At 37.1% G+C, this 25,651-nt stretch overlaps 1 protein-coding gene across 1 annotated transcript; it reads left to right on the top strand.

Moving 5' to 3' along the window:
* The first annotated feature begins 19,588 nt into the window (after positions 1–19,588).
* On the top strand, positions 19,589–20,522 carry OR6C22 (olfactory receptor family 6 subfamily C member 22). Its single transcript, NM_001389076.1, is given in 2 exon segments — positions 19,589–19,927; positions 19,929–20,522. Coding segments are annotated over 2 exon segments (933 nt in total).
* The last annotated feature ends 5,129 nt before the right edge of the window (positions 20,523–25,651 follow it).

Here is a 25,651-nt window from a genome sequence, read left to right as displayed (position 1 = left end):
AACCCGAACCCTAACCCCTAACCCGAACCCTAACCCGAACCCGAACCCTAACCCCGAACCCGAACCCGAACCCCTAACCCGAACCCTAACCCGAACCCGAACCCTAACCCTAACCCGAACCTGATCCCTAACCCGAAACCGAACCCGAACCCTAACCCGAACCTGAACCCGAACCCTAACCCAAACCCAAACCGAACCCTAACCCTAACCCGAGCCGGAACCCTTACCCTAACCCACCCATCACCCAATCACCCCAACTCTTGCCCACTTTCCCTTCCACTACCCCTTTTTCATTTCAGGGAGTTAGGAGTCTCTCATGTTCTGTCACCCTTCCTCATATTTCCCACTCATTTTCTCTCCATCCCTTTATAATCCCTTTCACTATTTTTCATATTCCCCTATGAATGGAACTTTAGAATGTTGTCCATCTCCAAGTGACTTATTTCGCTCAGCATAATACCATCCATGTTGAAGCAAATGGTGGGTATTTGTCATTTCTAATGGCTGAGGAATATTCCATTGTCTACATAGACCACAGCTGGTTTATCCATTTGTCTTTCCATGGACATCGAGTTTCCTTTTACAGTTGGCTATTGTGGACATTGCGGCTATAAACATGGGGTGCAGGTGTCCTGCAATTTCACTGCATTTGTATATATGCAGTAAAACCCAGTAGTGCAATTGCTGGGTTGTAGAGTAGTTCTATTTTTAACTTTTTAAAAAGATTTTATTCATTGTTTCATGAGAGACACACTCACACAGAGTAAGAGAGCGAGAGAGAGGCAGAAACAAAAGTATAGGTAGAAGCAGGCTTGATGCAGGGAGCCTGATGTGGAACTTGATCCTGGGTCCCCAGGATAAGGCCCTGGGCTGAGGATGGTGCTAAACCACCAACCCAGCCAGGCTGCCCTATTTTTAACTTTTTGAGGAACCTCCACACAGTTTCCCTGAGAGGCTGTACCACATCGTATTCCCACCAACAGTGCAAGAGGGTTCTCCTTTCTCCACATCCCCTCCAACATTAGTTGTTTCTTGCCTTGTTAATTTTCCCCATTCTCACTGGTGTGAGGTGGTATCTCATTGTGGTTTTGATTTGTATTTCCCTGATGGCAAGTGATGCAGAGCATTTTCTCATGTGCGTGTTTGCCATGTCTATGTCTTCCTCTGTGAGATTTCTCTTCATGTCTTTTGCCCATTTCATGATTGGATTGTTTGTTTCTTTGCTGTTGAGTTTCATAAGTTCTTTATAGATCTTGGAAACTAGTCCTTTATCTGATACGTCATTTGCAAATATCTTCTCCCATCTGTAGGTTGTCTTTTAGTTCTGTTGACTGTTTGTTTTGCTGTGCAAAAGCTTCATATCTTGATGAAGTCCCAAGAGTTCATTTTTGCTTTTGTTTCCCTTGCCTTCATGGATGTATCTTAAAAGAAGTTCCTGTGGCCAAGTTCAAAAAGCGTGTTGCCTGTGTTCTTCCCTAAGACTTTGATGGAATCTTGTCTCACATTTAGATCTCTCATCGATTTTGACTTTGTGTATGGTGAAAGAGAGTGGTCTAGGTTTATTCTTCTGCATGTGGATGTGCAATTTTCCCAGAACCATTTATTGAAGAGACTGTCTTTTTTCCAGTGGATAGTCTTTCCTCCTTTATCAAATATTAGTTGACCATAAAGTTGAGGGTCCAATCTGGGTACTCTCTTCTGTTCCATTGATCTATGTGTCTGTTTTTGTGCCAGGACCACACTGTCTTGATGACCACAGCTTTGTAGTACAACCTGAAATCTGGCATTGTGATGCCCCCAGCTATGGTTTTCGTTTTTAAAATTCCCCTGGCTATTCGGGGTCTTTTCTGATTCCACACAAATCTTAAAATAATTTGTTCTAACTCTCTGAAGAAACTCCATGGTATTTTGATAGGGATTGCATTAAACGTGTAAATTGCCCTGGGTAACAGTGACATTTTCACAATATTAATTCTTCCAATCCATGAGCATGGAATATTTTTCCATCTCTTTGTGTCTTCCTCAATTTCTTTCAGAAGTGTTCTATAGTTTTTAGGGTATAGATCCTTTACCTCTTTGGTGAGGTTTATTCCTAGGTATCTTGTGCTTTTGGGTACAATTGTAAATGGGATTGACTCCTTAATTTCTCTTTCTTTCAGTCTCATGATAGTGTATAGAAATGCCACTGACTTCTGGGCATTGATTTTGTATCCTGCCACACTGCCAAATTGCTATATGCGTTCTAGCAATCTTGGGGTGGAGTCTTTTGGGTTTTCTATAAAGAGTATCATGTCATCGGCAAACAGGGAGAGTTTGACTTCTTCTTTGCCAATTTGAATGCCTTTAATGTCTTTTTGTTGTCTGATTGCTGAGGCTAGGACTTCCAGTACTATGTTGAATAGGAGTGGTGAGAGAGCACATCCCTGTCTTGTTCCTGATCTTAGGGGAAATGCTCCCAGTGCTTCCCCATTGAGAATGATATTTGCTGTGGGCGTTTCATACATGGCTTTTAAGATGTCGAGGAATGTTCCCTGTATCCCTACACTCTGAAGAGTTTTGATCAGGAATGGATGCTGTATTTTGTCAAATGCTTTCTCTGCATCTAATGAGAGGATCATATGGTTCTTGTCTTCCCAAATTATTAGGAACTACATTTATAACCCTTCTATGTATTTTGTTTCATCCTATGCTTAACAGACGACTTAAAAATTTTGGGGGGCATTTGAGCGGCTCAGTGGTTGAGCATCTGTCTTTGGCTCAGGGCCTGATCTCAGATTCCTGGGATCAAGTCCCACATCAGGCTCCTACATGGAGCCTGCTTCTCATTCCTCTGCGTATGTCTCTGCCTCTGTGTGTGTGTCTCTCATGAGTAAATAAATCTTTTTAAAGATTGCTGAAAATAGGATTTTTATGTTGTCTAATGTAATGACCAAAAAACGGGAAGAATCTGAGATATAGAGTTAATTCAAGACAATATTTGCTCTCAGATATACAGCAAATTATATTGTTTATTATGTTGATTCAATTTTAAAACTAATCTCACACCTCTTATCTTTTCCATATTCCTGACTCTTATTTAGGGAATTTTTGTTGGCTTTTATGTTTGGTGGAGGAAATGTTCTGAGTGACTCTTAAATCACACCATAACCTGACTATCTGTCAGTCTTTGTATACCTTGCCTTAAGGCAAAAATTGATCTATGTCTGACAGTGAACAGGATAGCTTTCCTTTTATGGTTTCCATTCATGCTGCCTCAATCCACCTATCAGAAACATATTAACACCAGACACTAAAGACTCTTGAGGGATTCCTGGGTGGCTCAGTGCTTGAGCATCTGCCTTTGGCTCAGGGCCTGATTCCAGTGTCCTCAGATTGAGTTCCACTCTGGGCTCCTTGCATGGAGCCTGCTTCTCCCTCTGCCTGTGTCTCTGCTTCTCTATGTGTCTCTCACGAACAAATAAATAAAATCTTTAAAAGATAAAAAAAGAAAGACTCTTGATTTCTGTATTTGGATCAATAGCTGCTCTAGGATTGTTCCTCAGCCAATACCAATTAACTACACCATCAGCTGAAATGATTTCACTCTCCAAAGCTTGCTCTAGGCCATCAATAAATTGAAGGGAAAAAAACACAATTTCTTTTAGAAATTCCAAGTAACTAAGTGAATGTTTCATTTGATTGCTTTAAAATATTCTTTTCCTCTAGATGTGAGAGATACTCTCAACCCATCACCTGCCCATCCCCCATAGTAAATCTCCCAGTGTTTACAGGCTTCATTAAGGAGACAGAGGAATCTTGTAATGTTTTACAATGAGGTGGGGGCACTCACAAGAATATATCACACAAGTAACAATAAATTAAATAAATATTAACAATAGATTCAGTATCTAAAATAATTAAATAGAATATTAGACTCCAGATAGAAAGGATTATATATACTTACCTCTCTTTTCTTCAGTCTTGAGACATCCAATTGATGCTTATACAACTCTGGAAACTAGACTATGTCCTTGCTCCTAAATATCTTGAAAATTAGATGGACACTCTCATTTGGTTGATATGTGTACTTTTTAGTTCTTTTAGACAACTGAACATTTTAAAGAGTGAAGGGTAAACTTAATTATATCAGCAGATAATTTCCAATTCAGGGTTGCTTCTAGAAGTCCTTTATGTCACATATTTTTAGGTGACCTAGTATTCAATGATGAACAAACCCAGCCTATTCAATATCCTCAATCAATTAAAAGATTATGAACTCTTGTTTCTTTCAATTCAACTATTCACATTTCTCTAATTTTGGCAAGATATAAGAAAGTTTCTAAGGGAATGACTTTCTAAGTCTCTCAAAAACTACAGACATAGTTGTTTCAGTTGATTTATCCCTGAGCTCATGCAGATCATAAAAATGAAGAGGAGAATTTTTGCACAGGCTTGTATATGGACTTATAGTCACTCTTACTCATGGATCCACACTCACCTCATAGACAGCACTAAGGTGACATTGATATATCTGATCATTTCTAACATATGGCCAAGACCTTCTTATCAAGGTATTTGTGTTATTTTGAAAGGGAAATGCTACTCCAAAGTCTGGGAGAATAAACCTGGAACCCTCTTCTGGTTTAGAGAGACCTGATATTTGGACCTTCCTAGACAAAATGAGAATTTTTTACAATAACAAGACTGATGTTTGTTTTAATGTGCCAAAATGAAACCAAGTGAATAAACACAAATTCTAGGTGAATTGGGTTACAAAGTTATTAATGAATCTCTTGTGTAATCTTTTGGCAAAGATCCTGAATCATGCAGGACTGGGGACTGTGTCCTCAGGGAACTGAAGATTCCACAAAGACATTCAACACAGGACTTTTACACAAAATTAAACCAAATTAAAAAGGACAAGCCTACCATTTTTTCCCTTTACTCAATAACATCTATAGCTGCTAATAGCTGCTAACAGAACACAGTTACCCCTTTTCTCCCTCTGGGGCATACTATTACCTTAAGTAATTACTACTAATTATAAACCAAAATTAAGACAACATAGTTTAAACTTACATGTAATAACAACCCTTAATATCTCAGATTACAACCTTCCAGAAATTTCCTAGGTAAATATATTCATATTATTATATTTTCAAATATGAAACATTCTTTACATGTTGTTTTTCAAATTACTCTGATAATTAAAACAAAACAAACTTTTTATCTTAATAATTATAAATTTGCATCATCATTTGGATATTTCTTTTTGGAGCATTCCGTCATAATTTGAAATCAATCCTAACAGTTGAAACTTTGTGATTTCTCAAAAAACTTTTTCACCATTATAGAAAAATGGCTACTTTGAACTGATCATATGGTTCTACAATTTTTATTATACATTTGTATTGTTTCATTTTAAATCAACCATTAGCTGTGATCCAACATGCATTTTTGTACAAATACCTTTGTCTGTTTACAGTTTGTCCTAGAAGTGAGCATTAGTGTTATTACTTGTATAGATATTAACAACTTGATTATTATGTATGTTACAAATATTTTCCCCACTTTTTTATTAGTGTTCATTGTGTGTATGCCAGGATATTTTTTTGGCATAGAATTTCCTGATATATTAAGAAAAAAAATTTATCTGAATAGCTCTTGCATATTTTTCTTTTTCCATTCTTCATACTTCATAGTTTTAAAATGAGTCATACTATTTTATTTTTCAAATTTGTTTAACAACTGTTAAATACTGCAATACTAACTTTCATAGTTTTCTCTCATTATGTTTGACTTTTTAAAGAGATTTACCTATGTTTTTGTATTATTTGTGGTTACTCTCAAAATTTGTTTGTTTTGTTTATACTCTCTTATTTTATTTTTTATAATTTTTGTAAGTTATATATAACAAAATTTACCACCAACTTTAAGAGTATAGTTCAGTAGGTTAAGTACATTTTTATTATGTATATTATCCCCAATACTTTAGCATACATATTTAATTCTGGTTTTTATTGTATTATCTAGGAATTGATATCTAGACCCTTGTTCCCATTAAGACATGTCACTCTGATTTTTTTACTCTTCCTCTTCCTTTGGATCATTTTTCAGGATGCTATTGTTTAGAGTTTTTTTTTTAATTTTTTAAATATTTTATTTATTTATTCATGAGAGACACAGAGAGGCAGAGACATAGGCAGAGGGAATAGGAATAGCTTGATGCAAGACTCAATTCCAGATCCCGGGATCACGCCCTGAGCCAAAGGCAGATGCTCAACCATTGAGCCACACAGGCATGCCTCTAGATTTTATTCTGAGATGGTAATTATTTTTCTTTTTATTGTCAATATTGCCTCTGATTTAAGAATAAATGTTACTCATCTCTGTCACTATCCAACTCCTGTTGCCCTACAGATAGTTTCCTTTCTTGGACTAAAACATTTTTCTTTTTCTTGTATACCAGTTAGTAATTTTTTAGTTGTAATAAACCCTAAACATTTTGAGTTCTTTAATTTCTTAAATTAAATTGATTTTTTAATTACACTTGAACGATACCTGTCTGGGGTGTATAAATCTCTATTAGAAGTAATTTTCCTGGATTAATTTTACCTTGTATCTAATATTTCCAATGAAGTGTCTGTTTTTATCTATTTGTACATTGAGAGATAATTATTCTTGGAAAGTGTTTAATTTTTTTCAATTTATTTATACTATTCTTAAGTTTACTACTATGTATTTAATTCATTTTGATTTTTTATCTTGATTCCCACTCAGTGATTAAAATCTTATTGACCACAAAGAAAATTTTTTTCTATAATTTCATCTAATTTCCCTTTCCAGCTATTCTTTTACTATAGCACACTGTATGGATGTTAGAATTAATTGATCCATCAGTTATGGCACAACTTATTATTTCTCTACTCTTTCTTTGTTTTCAGAAAAAGTTACCTATTCTAAATTTTCAGCATAATGATCATTCTTTACTTGATTATACTTGATTATATTATTCAATCACTATTTCCAGCACTTAAAATTTCAATTAAGTATTTGCAATCCTTAAAAAATTTTCAATTTTAAAAAATTATTAAACTTGAATTTAAAAAGAATTTTTGCAAAAGTCAATTACTTTATAGAATAAATTTCCCACTTATGACCAATGCCCAATTGTGATCTTCTCTTCTGAGTGGATAATTAAATAAAAATCTGATATTTACTCATCCTGATAATTCATTGTATATATGTATATATATATTTATATTTATATGCCTGCCTGTAGAATCATTCTTTTTATTAATATTATTTAATTATTAATAGTTAAGTAAAATGTATTTCATATTATTATTATTTTGCTTCTCCATACAAATTTTAAAATGATTTTGTCCATATAGGTAAAAAAATCTTGCTGGATATATCTATCAGATCACTACACTGTATGCCTAAAATCAATGTAACATTGAGTGTCAACTATACTCAAATTTAAAAAGAATTTTAATCTTGCTGGGATTCTGATAGAAATTGTTTATAGCAGCAATGTCTACAATAGCCAAAATATGGAAAGAGTTCAGATGTCCATTCAACAGATGAGTGTGTAAAGAAGATGTGGTATCTGTATACATTGGAATTATTACTCAGCAATCAAAAAGAAAGAAATATTGCCATTTGCAATATGGATGAAACTAGAGAATATTGTGCTAAGGGAAATAAGTCAATCAGAAAGACAAACACCGTACGATTTCACACATGTGAAAATTCCAGTTACGTGGAATTTAAGAAACAAAACAGATGAAAACAAAGAGGGAGGGAAACCATAAAAATCTCTAGGAAACAAACTGAGGGTTGCTGGAGGGGAGGTGGGCAGGTGGATGGAGTAATTGGGTGATGGATATTAAGGGGGGCACTTGATGTAATGAGCACTTGATATTATGCAACTGATGAATCACTGGATTCTACCCCTGAAACTGTATATATATATACAGTATATATAAACTCATTTTTTTACCTCTTTTTTTTAATTTTTTTTAATTTATTTATGATAGTCACACAGAGAGAGAGAGAGGCAGAGACATAGGCAGAGGGAGAAGCAGGCTCCATGCACCGGGAGACTGACGTGGGATTCGATCCTGGGTCTCCAGGATCGCGCCCTGGGCCAAAGGCAGGCGCTAAACCGCTGCGCCACCCAGGGATCTCTATAAACTAATTTTTAAAAGAAATTGTATTGGCGAGGAGCTGGGCTCAGGCCACATGGCGAGTGACCTCAGGACAGGAAAGCCCAAGCCCAGAGAAGCAGAAGCTTTAACAATCTTCCCGGACAAAAACACGCTTGCAGGGAGTTGGAGCAGGATCCCAGGAGGGGCAGGGATGCCCTCAGGCTCCCAGGGACACTAATAGAGCGTCTGAGCCCTGGGGAGAGCGCCACACCCCGCGGCCGAGCTCCCTAAAGGGCTGCAGCGGCGCTCAGAGGTGCCAGGAGGAGCTCAAACAGTGGGTCCGCAGCAGCCCTGAGGGCGCGATTCTGCCCGTGCAGGGCGCTGGGGGACACAGCCCATGATCCGGTGCTCCCCCCGGGACAGGCAGAGCCCAGGAGGGCCCAAGACAGCCAGGATGCTCCTGTAGCCCGGCGCTCTGAGCTGTGCAGATCAGCGCACCCCATCCCCACCCCCCGAGGATCCAGGCCCCTGCTGACTGAGAGCTGCAATAGTTACTGCAGGAGCTGACTCTAGAGCTGGAAAGCTGGCCGCCGCCACTGTTGTTGTTCCTTCTGGTGTCATCTTGTACCTGGGACTGAGCAGGGGCCTCACAGGATAAGCAACTCCCACTGAGCCGTGCACCTGGCAGGGGGGCTGGGCAGCTCCCACAGGTGCACACACCTGAAAATCAGCACAGCTGGCCCCTACCCCAGAAGACCACTTAGAAGGACGGGGAAAAGCAAGTTATTGACTAAGCTGCACTAGAAAGCTTCAGAGGAAGTCGAGGGATTTACAGTATATAAAATCAGAGGATACTCCCCCTTCTTTTTTGTTTTCTCTTTGTTACCCCTCCCCCGTTTTTTTTCCTTCTTTCTTTCCCTCTTTTTCTCCTTTTTCCAGTGCAACTTCTTTTTGGCCACTCTCCACTGAGGAAAATGACTAGAAGGAAAGACTCACCTCAAAACAAAGAATCAGAAATAGTCCTCTCTCCCACAGTTACAAGATTTGGATTACAATTCAGTGTCAGAAATCCAATTCAGAAGCACAATTATAAAGCTACTGGTGGCTCCAGAAAAAATTATAAAGGACTTAAGAGACTTCATGACTGCAGAATTTAGATCTAATCAAGCAGAAATTAAAAATCAATTAAATGAGATGCAATCCAAACGAGAGGTCCTAACGACAAGGGTTAACGAGGTAGAAGAACGAGTGAGTGACATAGAAGACAAGTTCATGGCAAAGAAGGAAACTGAGGAAAAAAAGAGAAAAACAATTAAAGATAATGAGGATAGATTAAGGCGAATAAATCACAGCCTCAGGAAGAAATATCTACGTTTAATTGAGGTTCCTTAGGGTGCCAAAAAGGGACAGAGGTCCAAAATATGTATTTGAACAAATCATAGCTGAAAACATTCCTAATCTGGGAAGGGAAACAGGCATTCAGATCCAGGAAATAGAGAGATCCCCCCTTAAATCAATAAAAACCAAACAACACCTCAAAATTTAATAGCGAAGCTTGCAAATTCTAAAGATAAAGAGAAGATTCTTAAAGAAGCAACAGACAAGAAATCTCTAACTTTTATAGGGAGAAGCATTAGGATAACAGCAGACCACTCCAGAAGAACTGGCAGGCCAGAATGGGCTTGCAGGATCTATCTAGGGTCCTAAATGAGAAGAATCTGCAGCCAAGAATACTTTATTCAGTAAAACTCTCATTCAGAATAGAAGGAGAGATAAAGATCTTCCAAGACTGGCAAAAACTGAAAGAATATGGGACCACCAAACCGGCTCTCCAAGAAATATTAAGGGGGACTCTGTAAAAGAAAGATGAAGTCCAAGAAAACAATCCACAAAAGCAGGGACTGAATAGGTATCATGAGGACACTAAATTCATCTTTCAATAGTAACTCTGAACGTGAATGGGCTTAATAACCCCATCAAAAGGCGCAGGATTTCTGGATAAAAAAGCAAGACCCATCTATTTGCTGTCTACAAGAGACTCATTTTACACCTAAGGACACATAGAGGCTGAAAATAAAAGGTTGGAGAACCATTTACCATTCAAATTGTCCTCAAAAGAAAGCAGCGGTAGCCATCCTTATATCAGATAAACTAAATTTTATCCCAAAGACTGTAGTAAGAGACTAAGAGAGACACTACATCACACTTAAAGTACCTATCCAACAAGAGGACCTAACAATCATGAATATTTATGCCTCTAAGGTGTGAGCTGCCAAGTATATCAATCAATTAATAACCAAAGTTAAGACATACTTAGATAATAATACATTTATACTTGCTGACTTGAATGTAGCGCATTCTACAATCGACAGATCTTCTAAGCACATCTTCAAAGAAACAAGATCTTTAAATGATACACTGGACCAGATGGATTTCACAGATATTTACAGAACTTTACATCCAAACGCAATTGAATACACATTCTTATCAAGTGCACGTGGAACTTTTGCCAGAATAGACCACATACTGGGTCACAAATCAAGTCTTAACTGATACCAAAAGATTGGGATTGTCCCTGTATATTTTCAGATCATAAGGCCTTGAAATTAGAACTAAGTCACAAGAAGAAGTATGGAAGGATTCCAAACACGTGGAGGTTAAGGACCATTCTGCTAAACGATGAAAGGGTCAACCAGGACATTAGAGAAGAATGAAAAAGATTCAGGGAAACTAATGTGAATGAAGATACAACCGTTTAAATCTTTGGGATACAGCAAAAGCAGTCCTGAGGGGGAAATATATTGCAATACAAGCATCCATTCAAAAACTGGAAAGAACTCAAATACAAAAGCTAACCTTGCACCTCAAGGAGCTGGAGAAAAAACAACAAATAGATCCTATATCCAGCAGAAGAGAGTTAATAAAGATTCAAGCAGAACTCATTGAAATAGAGACCAGAATAACTGTAGAACAGATCAACAACACCAGGAGTTGGTTCTTTGAAACAATTAAAAAGAGAGATAAATCATTAGTCAGCCTTATTAAAAAAGAAGAGAGAAAAGACTCAAATTGATAAAATCTAATCATGAATGAGAAAGGAGAGATCACCACCAACACCAAGGAAATACAAAAGATCTTAAAAACTGAGAATGAGCAACTTTACACCAGTAAATTAGGCAATCTAGAAGAAATGGACGCATTTCTGGAACACCACAAACTACCAAAACTGGAACAGGAAGAAATAGAAAACCTGAACAGGCTGATAACCAGGGAGGAAATTGAGGCAGTCATCAAAAACCTCCCAAGACACAAAAGTCCAGGGCCAGATGGCTTCCCTGGGGAATTCTATCAAACGTTTAAAGAAGAAACCATACCTATTCTACTAAAGGTTTTCAGAAAGATAGAAAGAGATGGAATAATTCCAAACTCGTTCTATGAGGCCAGCATCACCTTAATTTCAAAACAAGACAAAGATCCCACCAAAAAGGAGTTTTATAGACCAATATCCCTGATGAACATGGATGCAAAAATTCTCAACAAGATACTAGCCAATAGGATACAACAGCACATTAAGAAGATTATTCACCATGACCAAGTGGGATTTATCCCCGGGACACAAGGCTGGTTCAACACACATAAAGCAATCAATGTGGTTTATCATATCAGTAAGAGAAAAAACAAGAACCATAGGATCCTCTCATTAGATGCAGAGAAAGCATTTGAGAAAATACAGCATCCATTCCTGATCAAAACTCTTCAAGTGTAGGGATACAGGGAACATTCCTCAGCATCTTAAAAGCCATCTATGAAAAGCCCACAGCAAATATTCTCAATGGGGAAACACTGGGAGCCTTTCCCCTAAGATCAGGAACAAGACAGGGATGTCCACTCTCACCACTGCCATTCAACATAGTCCTAGTATTCCTAGCTTCAGCAATCAGGCAACAAAAAAATAAAAGGCATTCAAATTGGCAAAGAGAAGTCAAAGTCTCCCTCTTTGAGATGACATGATACTGTACATAGAAAACTCAAAAGCCTCCACCCCAAGATTGCTAGAACTCATACAGCAATTTGGCAGAGTGGCAGGATACAAAATCAATGCCCAGAAGTCAGTGGCATTTCTATACACTAACAATGAGACTGAAGAAAGAGAAATTAAGGAGTCAATCCCATTTACAATTGGACCAAAAAGCATCAGATACTTGGGAGTAAACCTAACCAAAGAGGTAAAGGATCTCTACCCTAAAAACTATAGAACACTTCTGAAAGAAATTGAGGAAGACACAAAGAGATGGAAAAATATCCCATGCTCATGGATTGGAAGAATTAATATTGTGAAAATATCCATGCTACCCCGGGCAATTTACACATTTAATGCAATCCCTATCAAAATACCATGGACTTTCTTCAGAGAGTTAGAACAAATTATCTTAAGATTTGTGTGGAATCAGAAAAGACCCTGTATAGCGAGGGGAATTTTAAAAAAGAAAACCATAGCTGGAGGCAATACAATGCCAGATTTCAGGTTGTACTACAAAGATGTGGTCATCAAGACAGTGTGGTACTGGCACAAAAACAGACACATAGATCAAAGGAACATAATAGAGAGTCCAGAAGTGGACCTTCAACTTTATGGTCAACTAATATTTGACAAAGCAGGAAAGACTATCCACTGGAAAAAAGACAGTCTCTTCAATAAATGGTGCTGGGAAAATTGGACATCCACATGCAGAAGAATGTAATTGGACCATTCTATTACACCATACACAAAGATAAACTCAAAATGGATGAAAGATCTAAATGTGAGACAAGATTCCATCAAAATCCTAGAGGAGAACACAGGCAACACCGTTTTTGAACTTGGCCACAGCAACTTCCTGCAAGATACATCCATGAAGGCAAGAAAAACAAAAGCTAAATGAACTATTGGGACTTCATCAAGACAAAAAGCTTCTGCACAGCAAAGGACACCGTCAACCAAACTCAAAGACAACCTACAGATGGGAGAAGATATTTGCAAATCACCCATCTGATAAAGGGCTAGTATCCAAGATCTATAAAGAACTTATGAAACTCAACAACAAAGAAACAAACAATCCATCCATGAAATGGGCAAAAGACATGAGCAGAAATTTCACAGAGAAAGACCTAGCCTTGGCCAACAAGCACATGAGAAAATGTTTTGCATCACTGGCCATCAGAGAAACACAAATCAAAATCACAATGAGATACCACCTCACACACAATGGGGAAAATTAACAAGGCAGGAAACCACAAATGTTGGAGAGGATGTGGAGAAAGGGGAACCCTCCTGCACTGTTGGTGGGAATGTGAACTGGTACAGCCACTCTGGAAAACTGTGTGGAGGTTCTTCAAAGAGTTAAAAATAGATCTGCCCCATGATGCAGCAATTGCCCTGCTGGGGATTTACCCCAAAGATACAGATGCAGTGACATGATGGGACACCTGCACCCCGATGTTTCTAGCAGCAATGTCCACAGTAGCCAAACTGTGGAAGGTGCCTCGGTGTCCATTGAAATATGAATGGATAAAGAAGATGTGGTCTATGTATACAATGGAATATTACTCAGCCATTAGAAATGACAAATACCCACCATTTGCTTCGATGTGGATGGACCTGAAGGGTATTATGCTGAGTGAAATAAGTCAATTGGAGAAGGACAAACATATGGTCTGATTCATTTGGGGAATATAAAAAATAGTGAAAGGGAATAAAGGGGAAAGGAGAGAAAATGAGTAGGAAATATCAAAGAGGGAGACAGAATATGAGGGACTCCTAACTCTGGGAATTGAACAAGGGGTAGTGGAAAGGGAGGTGGGTGGTGTGTTGGGATGACTGGGTGATGGGCACTGAGAGGGGCACTTGATATGATGAGCACTGGGTGTTATGCTATATGTTGGCAAGTTGAACAATAAAAAATTAAAAAAAAAACAACAAAAAAAAGCAGACAGATCAATTATACAGAGAACCACCTTTCTAGTGGTTGCCAGAAAAGATATGGGCAAAATAAATGAAGATCAGTGGGAGTTATAGATTTCCAGTTATAGAATGAATACGTCATGAGCACAAAAGGTAGAACACAGGGAATATGGTCAATGATGTTGTCATACCATTATGTGGTGACAGATGGTAGCTACTTTTGTATTGAACTTGGCACGACATATAGAGTTGTTGAATCACTATGCTGTACACCTGAAACCAGTGTAACATTGTATGTCATCTATACTTCAATAAAACAAAAATTTGGGGCGAGACTTCTGCTACTTCAAATGCAAAAAAATCTATTCAAAACTTCGAGGAACATGAAATATCAAGAAACCATGTCATCACAAAAGATAACAATAACTACTCAATAACTGAACTCAAAGGCATGGAATCTGGTGATCTAACAGATAGAGAAATCAAAATACTGGTTTTAAGATAACTCACTGAGCTATGAGAAAACATAAGATAGAAATGAAATGAAATCAGTGAAATCGGGGAAAAATTCATGAGCAAAATAAGAAATTTACAAAGAGATAGAAATCATTAAAGAAAACAAACTGAAGAGTATCAAGTAAATACTAACAGATCTGAAGTGAAAAATAGCAATACAATAATCATAGCGGACTTCAATGCCCTACTTTCAGCAATGGAGAGAATTTCCAGACAGATAACCAGCAAGGAAACATTGTACTTGAGCCATATATTACACCAAATGAACCTAACAGACATCCATAGAACATTCCATCCAACAGCAGCAGAATACATATTTCTCTCAGAGGCATATAGCATATTCTGCAGGATAGTTCTCATGTTAGGGGTAAGAGCCACCAAGTCAGTTACATGCATGTGTTGATCCTCCAACTTCAGCTCAGATTTCTCAGTTCTCAGCTACTGGGCTGTATGAAAATCTGGCACTGCTGAGTATTGTAGAAAGGTAGGGGTGATCTCTGGACTTATAAAATGGTGGATACTAAGCACAATACACTCAGATTCCACATTCCTCATAAGCAGAATAACATCTTTCAGTTTACCAAGTTCTGTTCATGTTTTGAGTATGAAAGAGCAGTAGTGGACTTATGAAATAGCAGTGATTAATGAATATATGAATGATAATTAGTTCTACCTTAATAGGACCCATGGATGAACTACATGATTAGTAGAACAAAATAAACTTTCATTCTCCTAATGATTAAAAGAAAGCATTTAAGAATAATCAGATAGATGGGGAAGACTAACAAGTAGATCATACGAGTATGCCCTACAACAGAAATCATCAGATGACCCCCAGCATTTCAACAATATAAAAAGAACATAGTGAGAATCTGATTGCCATTTTATCATCAGACTTTTTTTCCCCTGCCACTAATACTATTATGATTGCATTTCTTACCTGGGGACATTGCCCCAAAGGTGCTGGTTAAATTTTTTTCTTTGTTTTTCTCTATTTTGTTTTGTTTGCCAAAGTTAAATTTACTGTAGACTCACTAGTGGTTCTAATATAGTCACTAAGGACATTTTCACTGTTCACTTAATTGTTCCCTGTGCACCAATAAGGCCATGCCATTTCTATTAATGAAAATTTATAGAGCAAATCATTTCTTTGCACAGAGAGGTCAAACCCTTTTGATTTCCATAGTCAGGGAGAGTTGCTAGCATTTGCTTGCCATGTTTGTCCATCCTTTCAGTTAAATAATTCAGGAAAATATTATTTCATAGCTCAATGAAAGATAGGAACTCTCATTGACCCATGTTAGACTTGGTGATGATAAGAGCAAAGGATGCTATTCTCTATGCCCTTGCATATTACCTTGCATTTCCAGCCACTCCTACCCAGAAGAGCATGTGGACTTTCAACGTATACCAAAGTTAACTCAAAATTTTAACCACTAGCACCCAGTGTTTCTCAGATTCAAGAAACAAGTTTAGATTAAATTTCCCAAAAAAGTGATGAGAAACCACCAGAAAGTAAGTATGAAGTGTTTGTTAATTTTGTGCCTAAATGTTTGGGAGCTGAACTCATGGAAGGTGTATAAAAGCTGTCCCTGAAAAAAGGCAGTGAGTTTATATATTTCTACTAAAAAATCTGAGTACAAGACGTGCTTAAATTTTCAGAGAGGATTCGAAAAGTAATTGCTGAGTTTCCATTTTGTTCTATATAACATAATAATGAATCTGAACATGATTTTTAAGCAGTGCTCTTGGAAAATATCAGAATTAAGAATAAAACTAGCTACAAACACAACTGGAGAGTGTAGTCACTGTTGTGCAATAATGAGAAGGGCCAAAACAAGGATATCAAAAATTATTTCTCCCTTTTTCATAAGATGTTAGAATATGAGGGCTACAAATAACTTCAAAGATGCATCTAAAACATCCTGTTGAATGATTATTTAACTTATCCTTGAACATTTCCAGTCTATCTTGAGCTGCTTCAGTCCTAAAAAGAATCCATAATAATAATAATTAATGTCATGCTAATTAGATTAAACTACATTGTAGGATTTGGAGACTCTGATATTCACTGTTTCTTTACCAATACATTCAATCAAATAGCACAAAAATGTAAAAATAAGTACATTTGTTATTAATTTAAAATATTATAAGGTTTAGAAAATGTGGGACTCCTGGGTGGCTCAGTGGTTGAGTGTCTGACTTGGGCTCAGGGCGTTTTCCTGGAGTCCCAGGTCGGAGTCCCACATCGGGATCCTTAGTGTAAAGTTGAGTCTTTCTAATATAGGTCATGTGGAAGCTGCAAAAAAACTATTACTTTTATCATTTTGTTCCTTATATGTTGAGATATGACAAGCAAGTAAAATTGAATTTTGAAGAATATTTAATAACATGAGGAAAATACATCATAAGTGCTTGAAAATAATTGAATGGATAAAGTGAGGTTAAATGAGAAAAGCATCAAATACTATTTTCAATATAATATTATTTTTATAAAATATAATAAAACAAGTAAATATTCATTTACTAGGCTCATATTTTATTATGGAGGATTCAAACAAGTAATGTTTGAAGGAAACATTTAAGGAAAAAATAATGGGGCAATGGGTAGCCCAGTTGGTCAAGTATCTGACTTGATTTCAGCTCAGGTCATGGTCTTGGGGTCCTAGGATAAAGCCTCAGTAGAGCTCTATGCTCAGTGGGAAGTCTGCTTGAGAATTCTCCCTCTCCTTCTCCCTCTGTTCCTCCCCCTGCTTGCTCACTCTCTGTCTAAAATAAATAAATAAATAATTTTTAATAAGTAAAGGGAAAAATAATAAATAACAACTCTCCATAATTTAAAATTATCCTTGATAGCAGAAAGTAAAATAGACATGGCCTAAAACTTCAATATTTAATATAATTTCTTTGTGCTAGTCCTTCTTCTTAAAGTAGTCATCCAATTATGTGAAGGTATTTACAAATTTTATTTCAGCCATTTCTTCTGAATTTAGGGCACAAAGATTATATATTTTTATGATATGTAATGGTGCGCCATCCAGTGATATTAATTGGGGTGTCAGTGTATTGGCCAACATGAAAAATATGTGTGGCTCTTAGGAAATTTTCATGTCTTAGTCCAAGAAAGCAATCTTGAATCAGCATGCATTATTTATCTGCTGACACTCTTTATCACATAAGTCTAGGTCAGCAGCCTTCTATTATGGTGCATCTATAATGCCTGTCACACTGTGGCAACGCTTGTCAATGGAAAAGAAATGATGCCTTCTCTAACCACAAAGGGAAACAACGCTTAAGACATTTTGTGAGGAATATCTTAGAGCAGCACTCTAAAAGAACATTTATATTACAATATAATTGGTGACTCATGAGATTTCATTCTAGTCATTTATTGAAGAAACTCAGATGCCCCAGACATACTTTTTGGCTAGGAAACATTAAAAAAAAACCTAACATTTTAATTAACTTGTGATTATTAGAATGGTCTAAAGATAAGCAATTGCCCCAAATCCTAAAATTATCGATTTCCTGGAAACACTTTAATTTTAATCCAGTTTGACCTGGGTCAGTAATTCCAGCTCTGACACTTCTTAGTATTGCCACAATTGCTGGGAAGGGTACATAAATAGGTAGGGAATGTGAGAAATGAGAAAGTACTCAGTGGCTTCCTGGAAGGTGGTGACAATCGTTTCTTTGACAGGATCTTCAAAAGAAGCATCACAGGGAGACAGTTTTGTAGGGAAACTAAAAAAGATGGTTATTTTTCAGTTTTTAAGAATACCCACACCTAATAACCAGATTTCTTTATTCTCTGTGTCATATTTAAGCCTTCTTAAGCATTAATGCCTGATAATAACTGTCCTTTGGGGAAATAAGCACAGGCTGAGTCTATCCTTGGGCCAGAGTGCTGAGGACCAAAAATAGGGATAGCAATTCCCTTGGCATTCCCAAGTCTTCAGAGAATGGAACAAAGGCAAAGAAATCAACTCCTCACCCAAGTGGTATTCCCTTATGTCTGATCACCTTGAAGGATCTAGATTTTATGTTATTAATGCAGATGTCAAGTAGACTTAGAAGGCATTTAGAAGCTGAAACATCTATGTGTAAGCTACACAACCCCAATATGGATCATGGAAGCCTAAGGACAGGACTCTGTTCTCTGGGAAAGATATCAGAACATCTTACTTGTTATTATTCTGGGAAGGCTTGGGATGGGTGGGATGCTAGAGAACATATGGATGTTGAAAGTGGAATTCAGGAAAGGAAACAAAAGAAGACTGATCAAACTGATACAGGGGATACAAAGACTCGAATATTTCAGTCTATTATAAAAAGAGAGCAAAGAAGAAATTCTGGAGAAATATGAGACTCAAGAAATTTCATGGTAACTCTGTAATACTGCTCCCAGTTCACCCACACAGTAGAAACTTTTCCAGGATTTTGGGGAGATTAAGTAATTATTTGAAGGAACGAGTGTTACAAAGCATGGAAATAATACAACTAAGCCACTGGTGGTATTATACTATTATAGCCTATGAGAATGACTTGCTGATATGCTGTCCTGACAGGTGGGAAATAAAAATTTTATACATATTTTTTCTATTTATTAACATTTATGAATTTCCTACTCTACACTGAGGACTAGAGATACAAGATGGCTGGCCCTAATCTCAGGAGACTGTGAAATCCTTGTGGTATTTTCTGTATACTTTAAAATTGGTCCTATAACTGGAGTGGAAATTAAATTTCAGAGGGATCTTTTCTATAAACCATATTCTGAAGACCAAGGTAAAGCAGAGTCCAGGGAAATGAAGCATGATGCAATCACTTCTACACCAGATTACTGATAATCAAATAAAAGTTCTAAAATACGCTTCTACTAGCTTGCTGGACTACTTTTCTCTAAATAGCTTATTGATATATTACTTTTATATTCTATTCCTCAGATTCAAGGTTTGTAACTTAATAATACAGACTCATTATATATCTGAAGTCAGTAATGAAAAATCATTCTGCAATAACATTCATCCTACTAGGATTAACAGATGATCCACGACTACAGGTTTTTCTTTCATTATTTCTGTTTTTCACCTACATTTTCACTGTTGCTGGAAATCTAATCATTATCCTCCTCACTCTTATAGACTCTCACCTCAAAACACCCATGTACTTTTTCCTTCGGAATTTTTCCATCTTAGAAATAATATTTACAACTGTCTGTGTTCCTCGATTCTTATACAGCCTGACAACTGGGGACAAAAGTGTTACCTATAATGCTTGTGTCATCCAATTATTTTTTGTTATCCTCATTGGAGCAACAGAATTTTTTCTTCTAACCTGCCATGTGCTATGACCGCTATGTCGCCATCTGCAAGCCCTTGCACTACACTATCATCATGAATGAAAGGGTATGCACAATTCTTGTCCTTTGCTGTTGGCTGATTGGGTTAATTGTCATACTCCCACCACTTAGCTTGGGAGTTCAGCTAGATTTCTGTAACTCCAATCTCATTGACCATTTTGGTTGTGATGCATCTCCTCTCCTGAAGATTGTATGCTCAGACACTCAATTTGTAGAGCAACTTGTTTTAATCATGGCTGTGTTGACCCTCATAGTCACATTAGTCTGTGTATTTGTGTCATACACATATATTGTCAAGACCATTTTAAGACTCCCTTCAGTTCAGCAAAGGAAAAAGGCTTTCTCCACTTGTTCTTCCCATATGATTGTAGTTTCTATCACCTATGGAAGTTGCATCTTCATCTATATCAAACCTGCAAAGGAAGGAGTGGCTCTTAATAAGGTAGTGTCATTGCTCAATACCTCAATCATCCCTTTGATGAACCCTTTCATTTATACACTACGGAATAAGCAAGTCAAACAAGCCTTTAAGGACTCAATTAAAAAGATGGCCTTTCTTTCAAAGGATTAGAAAACTAAAAATATTTTTATATTAAAAACATCCATTGTGGGATCCTTGGGTGGCGCAGGGGTTTGGCGCCTGCCTTTGGCCCAGGGCGCGATCCTGGAGACCCGGGATCGAATCCCACGTCGGGCTCCCGGTGCATGGAGCTTGCTTCTTCCTCTGCCTGTGTCTCTGCCTCTCTCTCTCTCTCTCTCTCTGTGACTATCATAAATAAACAAACATTTAAAAAAAAACATGCATTGTTACTTCTCATTTTACCATGATTACATAACTCTTATGATCTATTCCCATAGATGTTCCATAGGTTTTAGTTGATATAAATTAGCTGTCATGAAATTCTTTTGGTGTGCATGTTACTTCCTTCTATATCATAATGTGTATCCAACACCCTGGAGTCTGTTTGAACTTGAGTCTGTTATTAGGTATCAAGCAATGAGAGAAGGTGGGGTGAGTCTGGACCAAGCTCAGCATTATCCTGCAAGAAAATTACTTCAAAACTTATATATTTTTCAAGCAAGAGGAAATCAAACCTTTAAGAAGGATAATAAATGTCTGCTTTTCTGAGGCTTTCAGTAAAATCTACTCACATGTGTCCTCAAGTAACCCCTGGAGATTATGAATTCAATTTGCAAGCACATGATTAGACTTGGGTTGGTTTCAAAAAGTTTCAATCCTATAGTTATAGGAGATATAGGATTTATTTTAAGGAAGTCAGAGTTTTCTAACTCCTTTTTCCATACCTTGAGATGGAAGTTTAAAATTGTGAGACAATCACTTCTCTTTCTCCAAGTTCTCCAGATACTTCAAAATAGCCAAAGTTATAGCTCTCATATCCCACTAAAATATTAAATGATAGTAGCTACTTGATAAAAGCAAGCCATAATGGCAGTACACACTCAAGAGATGACAAAACCCGTCTACTAATATGAGGACAGCAAAGTATTATGGATATTTCTACAAATCAGCATTTAATGGGTGTTTGACTTGTCTAAGCTAGACTGCAAGATCTTGGATAGCATTTCATCTCCTACTTTCCCTGCTATTCCTGCCATCAATATCTATCCCCCCCCAAAAAAATAATAATAATAGACGTCTATTAGGTAGCAAACAGTATTACTCATTTTGTAAGGTGAGGGACAAAACATACAATATACCCAAATAAAAAGAGTTATAAGAGAAAATAAAATTTAACCATAACTAAAGAAAATAAATGTTTACAGGAATATTTAAAATAAGCAAAGAAGCAAGTTATGATTATTAATCACTCTAGATTTTCAAAAATCTAGAACTTTACAAAGCGTTTTATATTGAGGAAAAGAGCACAAAAATATAATAAGCTCAAGATAAAATGGAGTAACTGGGAGCATATATTCTCTTCCAATTCAAACCACTATAAATTTAAGCCAACATTTTCCAGAAAACTGACATCAGTCAAAAAAGGGAAGTGATACCTGAGAGGTGATTAGATTACTTCAGCTTGCTTTCTGAAGATAGTGGTGGGCAGACCCATGCAAAGTCCATCAGTCTGGCAGAGTTAAGAAGATGTAGGTGGTACTTCAGAAAGTACCAAGAGATACCATTCTAAAGTTCATGAGAAAGAATACAAAGAGGTGGAATAGGCATACAAAAAGATATCTGGTGATCTACAGATGGCTCCATCATGATCATTCAGCTGAATATGGTCAGGAGACCCGGGATCAAGTACCACATCAGGCTCCTTACACGGAGCCTGCTTCTCTCTCCCTCTCTCTCTCTCTAATGAATAAATAAATAAAATCTTTTAAAAAAAGAAAAACAAAATGTCATAATTTACTGGGTATTCTTCAGAAAGATTTGCCTCAGTTTGGGGAAGGAAATGACTAGGCTAAATGCTACTCTAGTCCAATCGAACACATATGAACACAGAATCTGAAAGGACAAAACTGTTTCCAAGAGATTCAAGTGATACCAGAATAAAGCTAAAGAATCTTCATAGGGATAAAAATACATCCAGCATTCAAGAAGGCAAATTCATAAAGCCTGACACAATTAAAATTCACCAAGCATGCAAATAAGCAGGAAAATGCAACTTATAATGAGACCAAGCTATACAAATAGAACTCAAATGTAAAAGATAATATAATTAAAACAAAATACAGTTAAAACAGTAATTTTATAACTATACCTTGTATATTGAAGAAGAGTGAAGAAAGATTGAACATATTAAGTAAAAAGAGAAAAATATTAAAAAGATACAAATCAAACATAGAGATGAAAACTATAAACTATAGATATAGATATAGATAAAAATATAGATAGAATAGTTGTAGCAATTAGAATAATAAATGAATAAATAAATAAATAAATCTTAAAAAAAGAACTCCATGAAATAGAGACCAGAACACTGGAACAGATGAATAAAACCAGGAGTTGGTTCCTTGAAAGAATTAATAAGAGAGATAAACCATTAGCCAGCCTTATTAAAAAGAAGAGAGAAAAGACTCAAATTAATAAAATCATGAATGAGAAAGGAGAGAGCACCACCAATACCAAGGAAATACAAATGATATAAAAACTGATTATGAGCAGCTTTACGCCAATAAGTTAGGCAATCTAAAAGAAATGGACCCATTTCTGGAAAACCACAAATTACCAAAACTGGAACAGGAAGAAATAGAAAACCTGAACAGGCCGAAAAGTGGGGAGGAAATTGAAGCAGTCATCAAAAACCTCCCAAGACACAAAAGTCCAAGGCCAGATGGCTTCCCAGGGGAATTCTATCGAATGTTTAAAGAAGATACCATACCTACTCTACTAAAGCTTTTCGGAAAGATAGAAAGAGATGGAATACTTCCAAACTCGTTCTATGAGGCCAATATCACATTAATTCCAAAACCAGACAAAGACACCACCAAAAAGAATTATAGACCAATATCCATGATGAACACACATACAAAAATTCTCAAGAAGATACTAGCCAAAAGGATCCAACAATACATTAAGATTATTCACCATGACTAAGTGGGATTTATCCCCGGGATGCAAGGCTGGTTCAACACTCATAAAGCAATCAATGTGACTGATCATATCAGCAAGAAAGAAACAAGAACCATAGGATCCTCTCAAAAATGCAGAGAAAGCATTTGACAAAATACAGCATCCATTCCTGATCAAAACTCTTCAGAGTGTAGGGATACAGGGAACATTCCTCAGCATCTTAAAAGCCATCTATGAAAAGCCCACAGAAAATATCATTCTCAATGGGGAACCACTGGGAGCCTTTCCCCTAAGATCAGCAACAAGACAGGGATGTCCACTCTCACCACTGCTATTCAAGATAATACTAGAAGTCCTAGCCTCAGCAATCATACAACAAAAAGAAATAAAAGGCATTAAAACTGGCAAAGAAGAAGTCAAAGTCTCCCTCTTCCCAAATGATATGATACTGTACATAGAAAACCCATAAGACTCCACCCCAAGATTGCTAGAACTCATACACCAATTCAGCTGTGTGGCAGGATACAAAATCAATGCCCAGAAGTCAGTGGCATTTCTATATACTAACAATGAGACTGAAGAAAGAGAAATTAAGGAGTCAGTCCCAGTTACGATTGCACCCAAAGCATAAGATACCTGGGAGTAAACCTAACCAAAGAAGTAAAGGATCTCTACTCTAAAAACTACAGAACACTTCTGAAAGAAATTGAGGAAGACACAAAGAGATGGAAAAATATTCCATGCTTATGGATTGGAAGAATTAATATTGTGAAACTGTCACTGTTACCCAGGGCAATTTACACATTTAATGCAATCCCTATCAAAATACCATGGACTTTCCTCAGAGCATTCGAACAAATCATCTTAAGATTTGTGTGGAATCAGAAAAGACCCCGAATGGCCAGGGGAAGAGTAGCAAAGAAAACCAGAGCTGGGGCATCACAATGCCAGATTTCAGGTTGTACTACAAAGATGTGGTCATCAAGACAGTGTGGTGCTGACACAAAAACAGACACATGGATCAATGGAACAGAATAGAGAATCCAGAAGTGGACCCTCAACTTTATGGTCAACTAATATTCGACAAAGGAGAAAAGACTATCCACTGGAAAAAAGACAGTTGCTTCAGTAAATGGTGCTGGGAAAATTGGACATCCACATGCAGAAGAATGCAATTGGACCATTCTCTTACAAAATACACAAAGATAAACTCAAAATGGATGAAAGATCCAAATGTGAGACAAGATTCCGTCAAAATCCTAGAGGAGAACACAGACAACACCCTTTTTGCACTCAGCCATAGTAACTTCTTGCAAGATACATCCATGAAGGTAAGAGAAACAAAAAACAAAAATGAATTATTGGAACTTCATCAAGATAAAAAGCTTCTGCACAGCAAAAGAAACTGTCAGCAAAACTAAAAGACAACCTACAGATGGGAAAACACATTTGCAAATGACGTATCAGATAAAGGGCTAGTTTCCAAGATCTATAAAGAACTTATTAAACTCAACACCAAAGAAACAAACAATCCAATCATGAAATGGGCAAAAGACACGAAATCTCACAGAGGAAGACATAGACATGGCCAACAAGCACATGAGAAAATATTCTGCATCACTGGCCATCAGGGAAATACAAATCAAAACCACAATGAGATACCACCTCACACACAATGGGGAAAATTAACAAGGCAGGAAACCACAAATGTTGGAGAGGATGTGGAGAAAGGGGAACCCTCCTGAACTGTTGGTGGGAATGTGAACTGGTGCAGCCACTCTGGAAAACTGTGTGGAGGTTCCTCAAAGAGTTAAAAATTGGCCTGCCCTATGACCCAGCAATTGCACTGTTGGGGATTTACCCCAAAGATACAGATGCAGCGAAACGCTGGGACACCTGCACCCCAATATTTATAGCAGCAATGTCCACAATAGCCAAACTGTGAAAGTAGCCTCAATGTCCACTGAAAGATGAATGGATAAAGAAGATGTGGTCTATGAATACAATGGAATATTACTTAGCCATTAGAAACGACAAATACCCACCATTTACTTCAACGTGGATGGAACTGGAGGGTATTATGTTGAGTGAAATAAGTCAATCGGAGAAGGACAAACATTATGGTCTCATTCATTTGGGGAATATAAAGAATAATGAAA

This window comes from Canis lupus, chromosome 29 (assembly GCF_011100685.1).
Source record: "Canis lupus familiaris isolate Mischka breed German Shepherd chromosome 29, alternate assembly UU_Cfam_GSD_1.0, whole genome shotgun sequence".
Classification (NCBI taxonomy): domain Eukaryota; kingdom Metazoa; phylum Chordata; class Mammalia; order Carnivora; family Canidae; genus Canis; species Canis lupus.
Note: the sequence above shows the minus strand (reverse complement) of the source record. Positions and strands in the feature narration are given on the sequence as shown.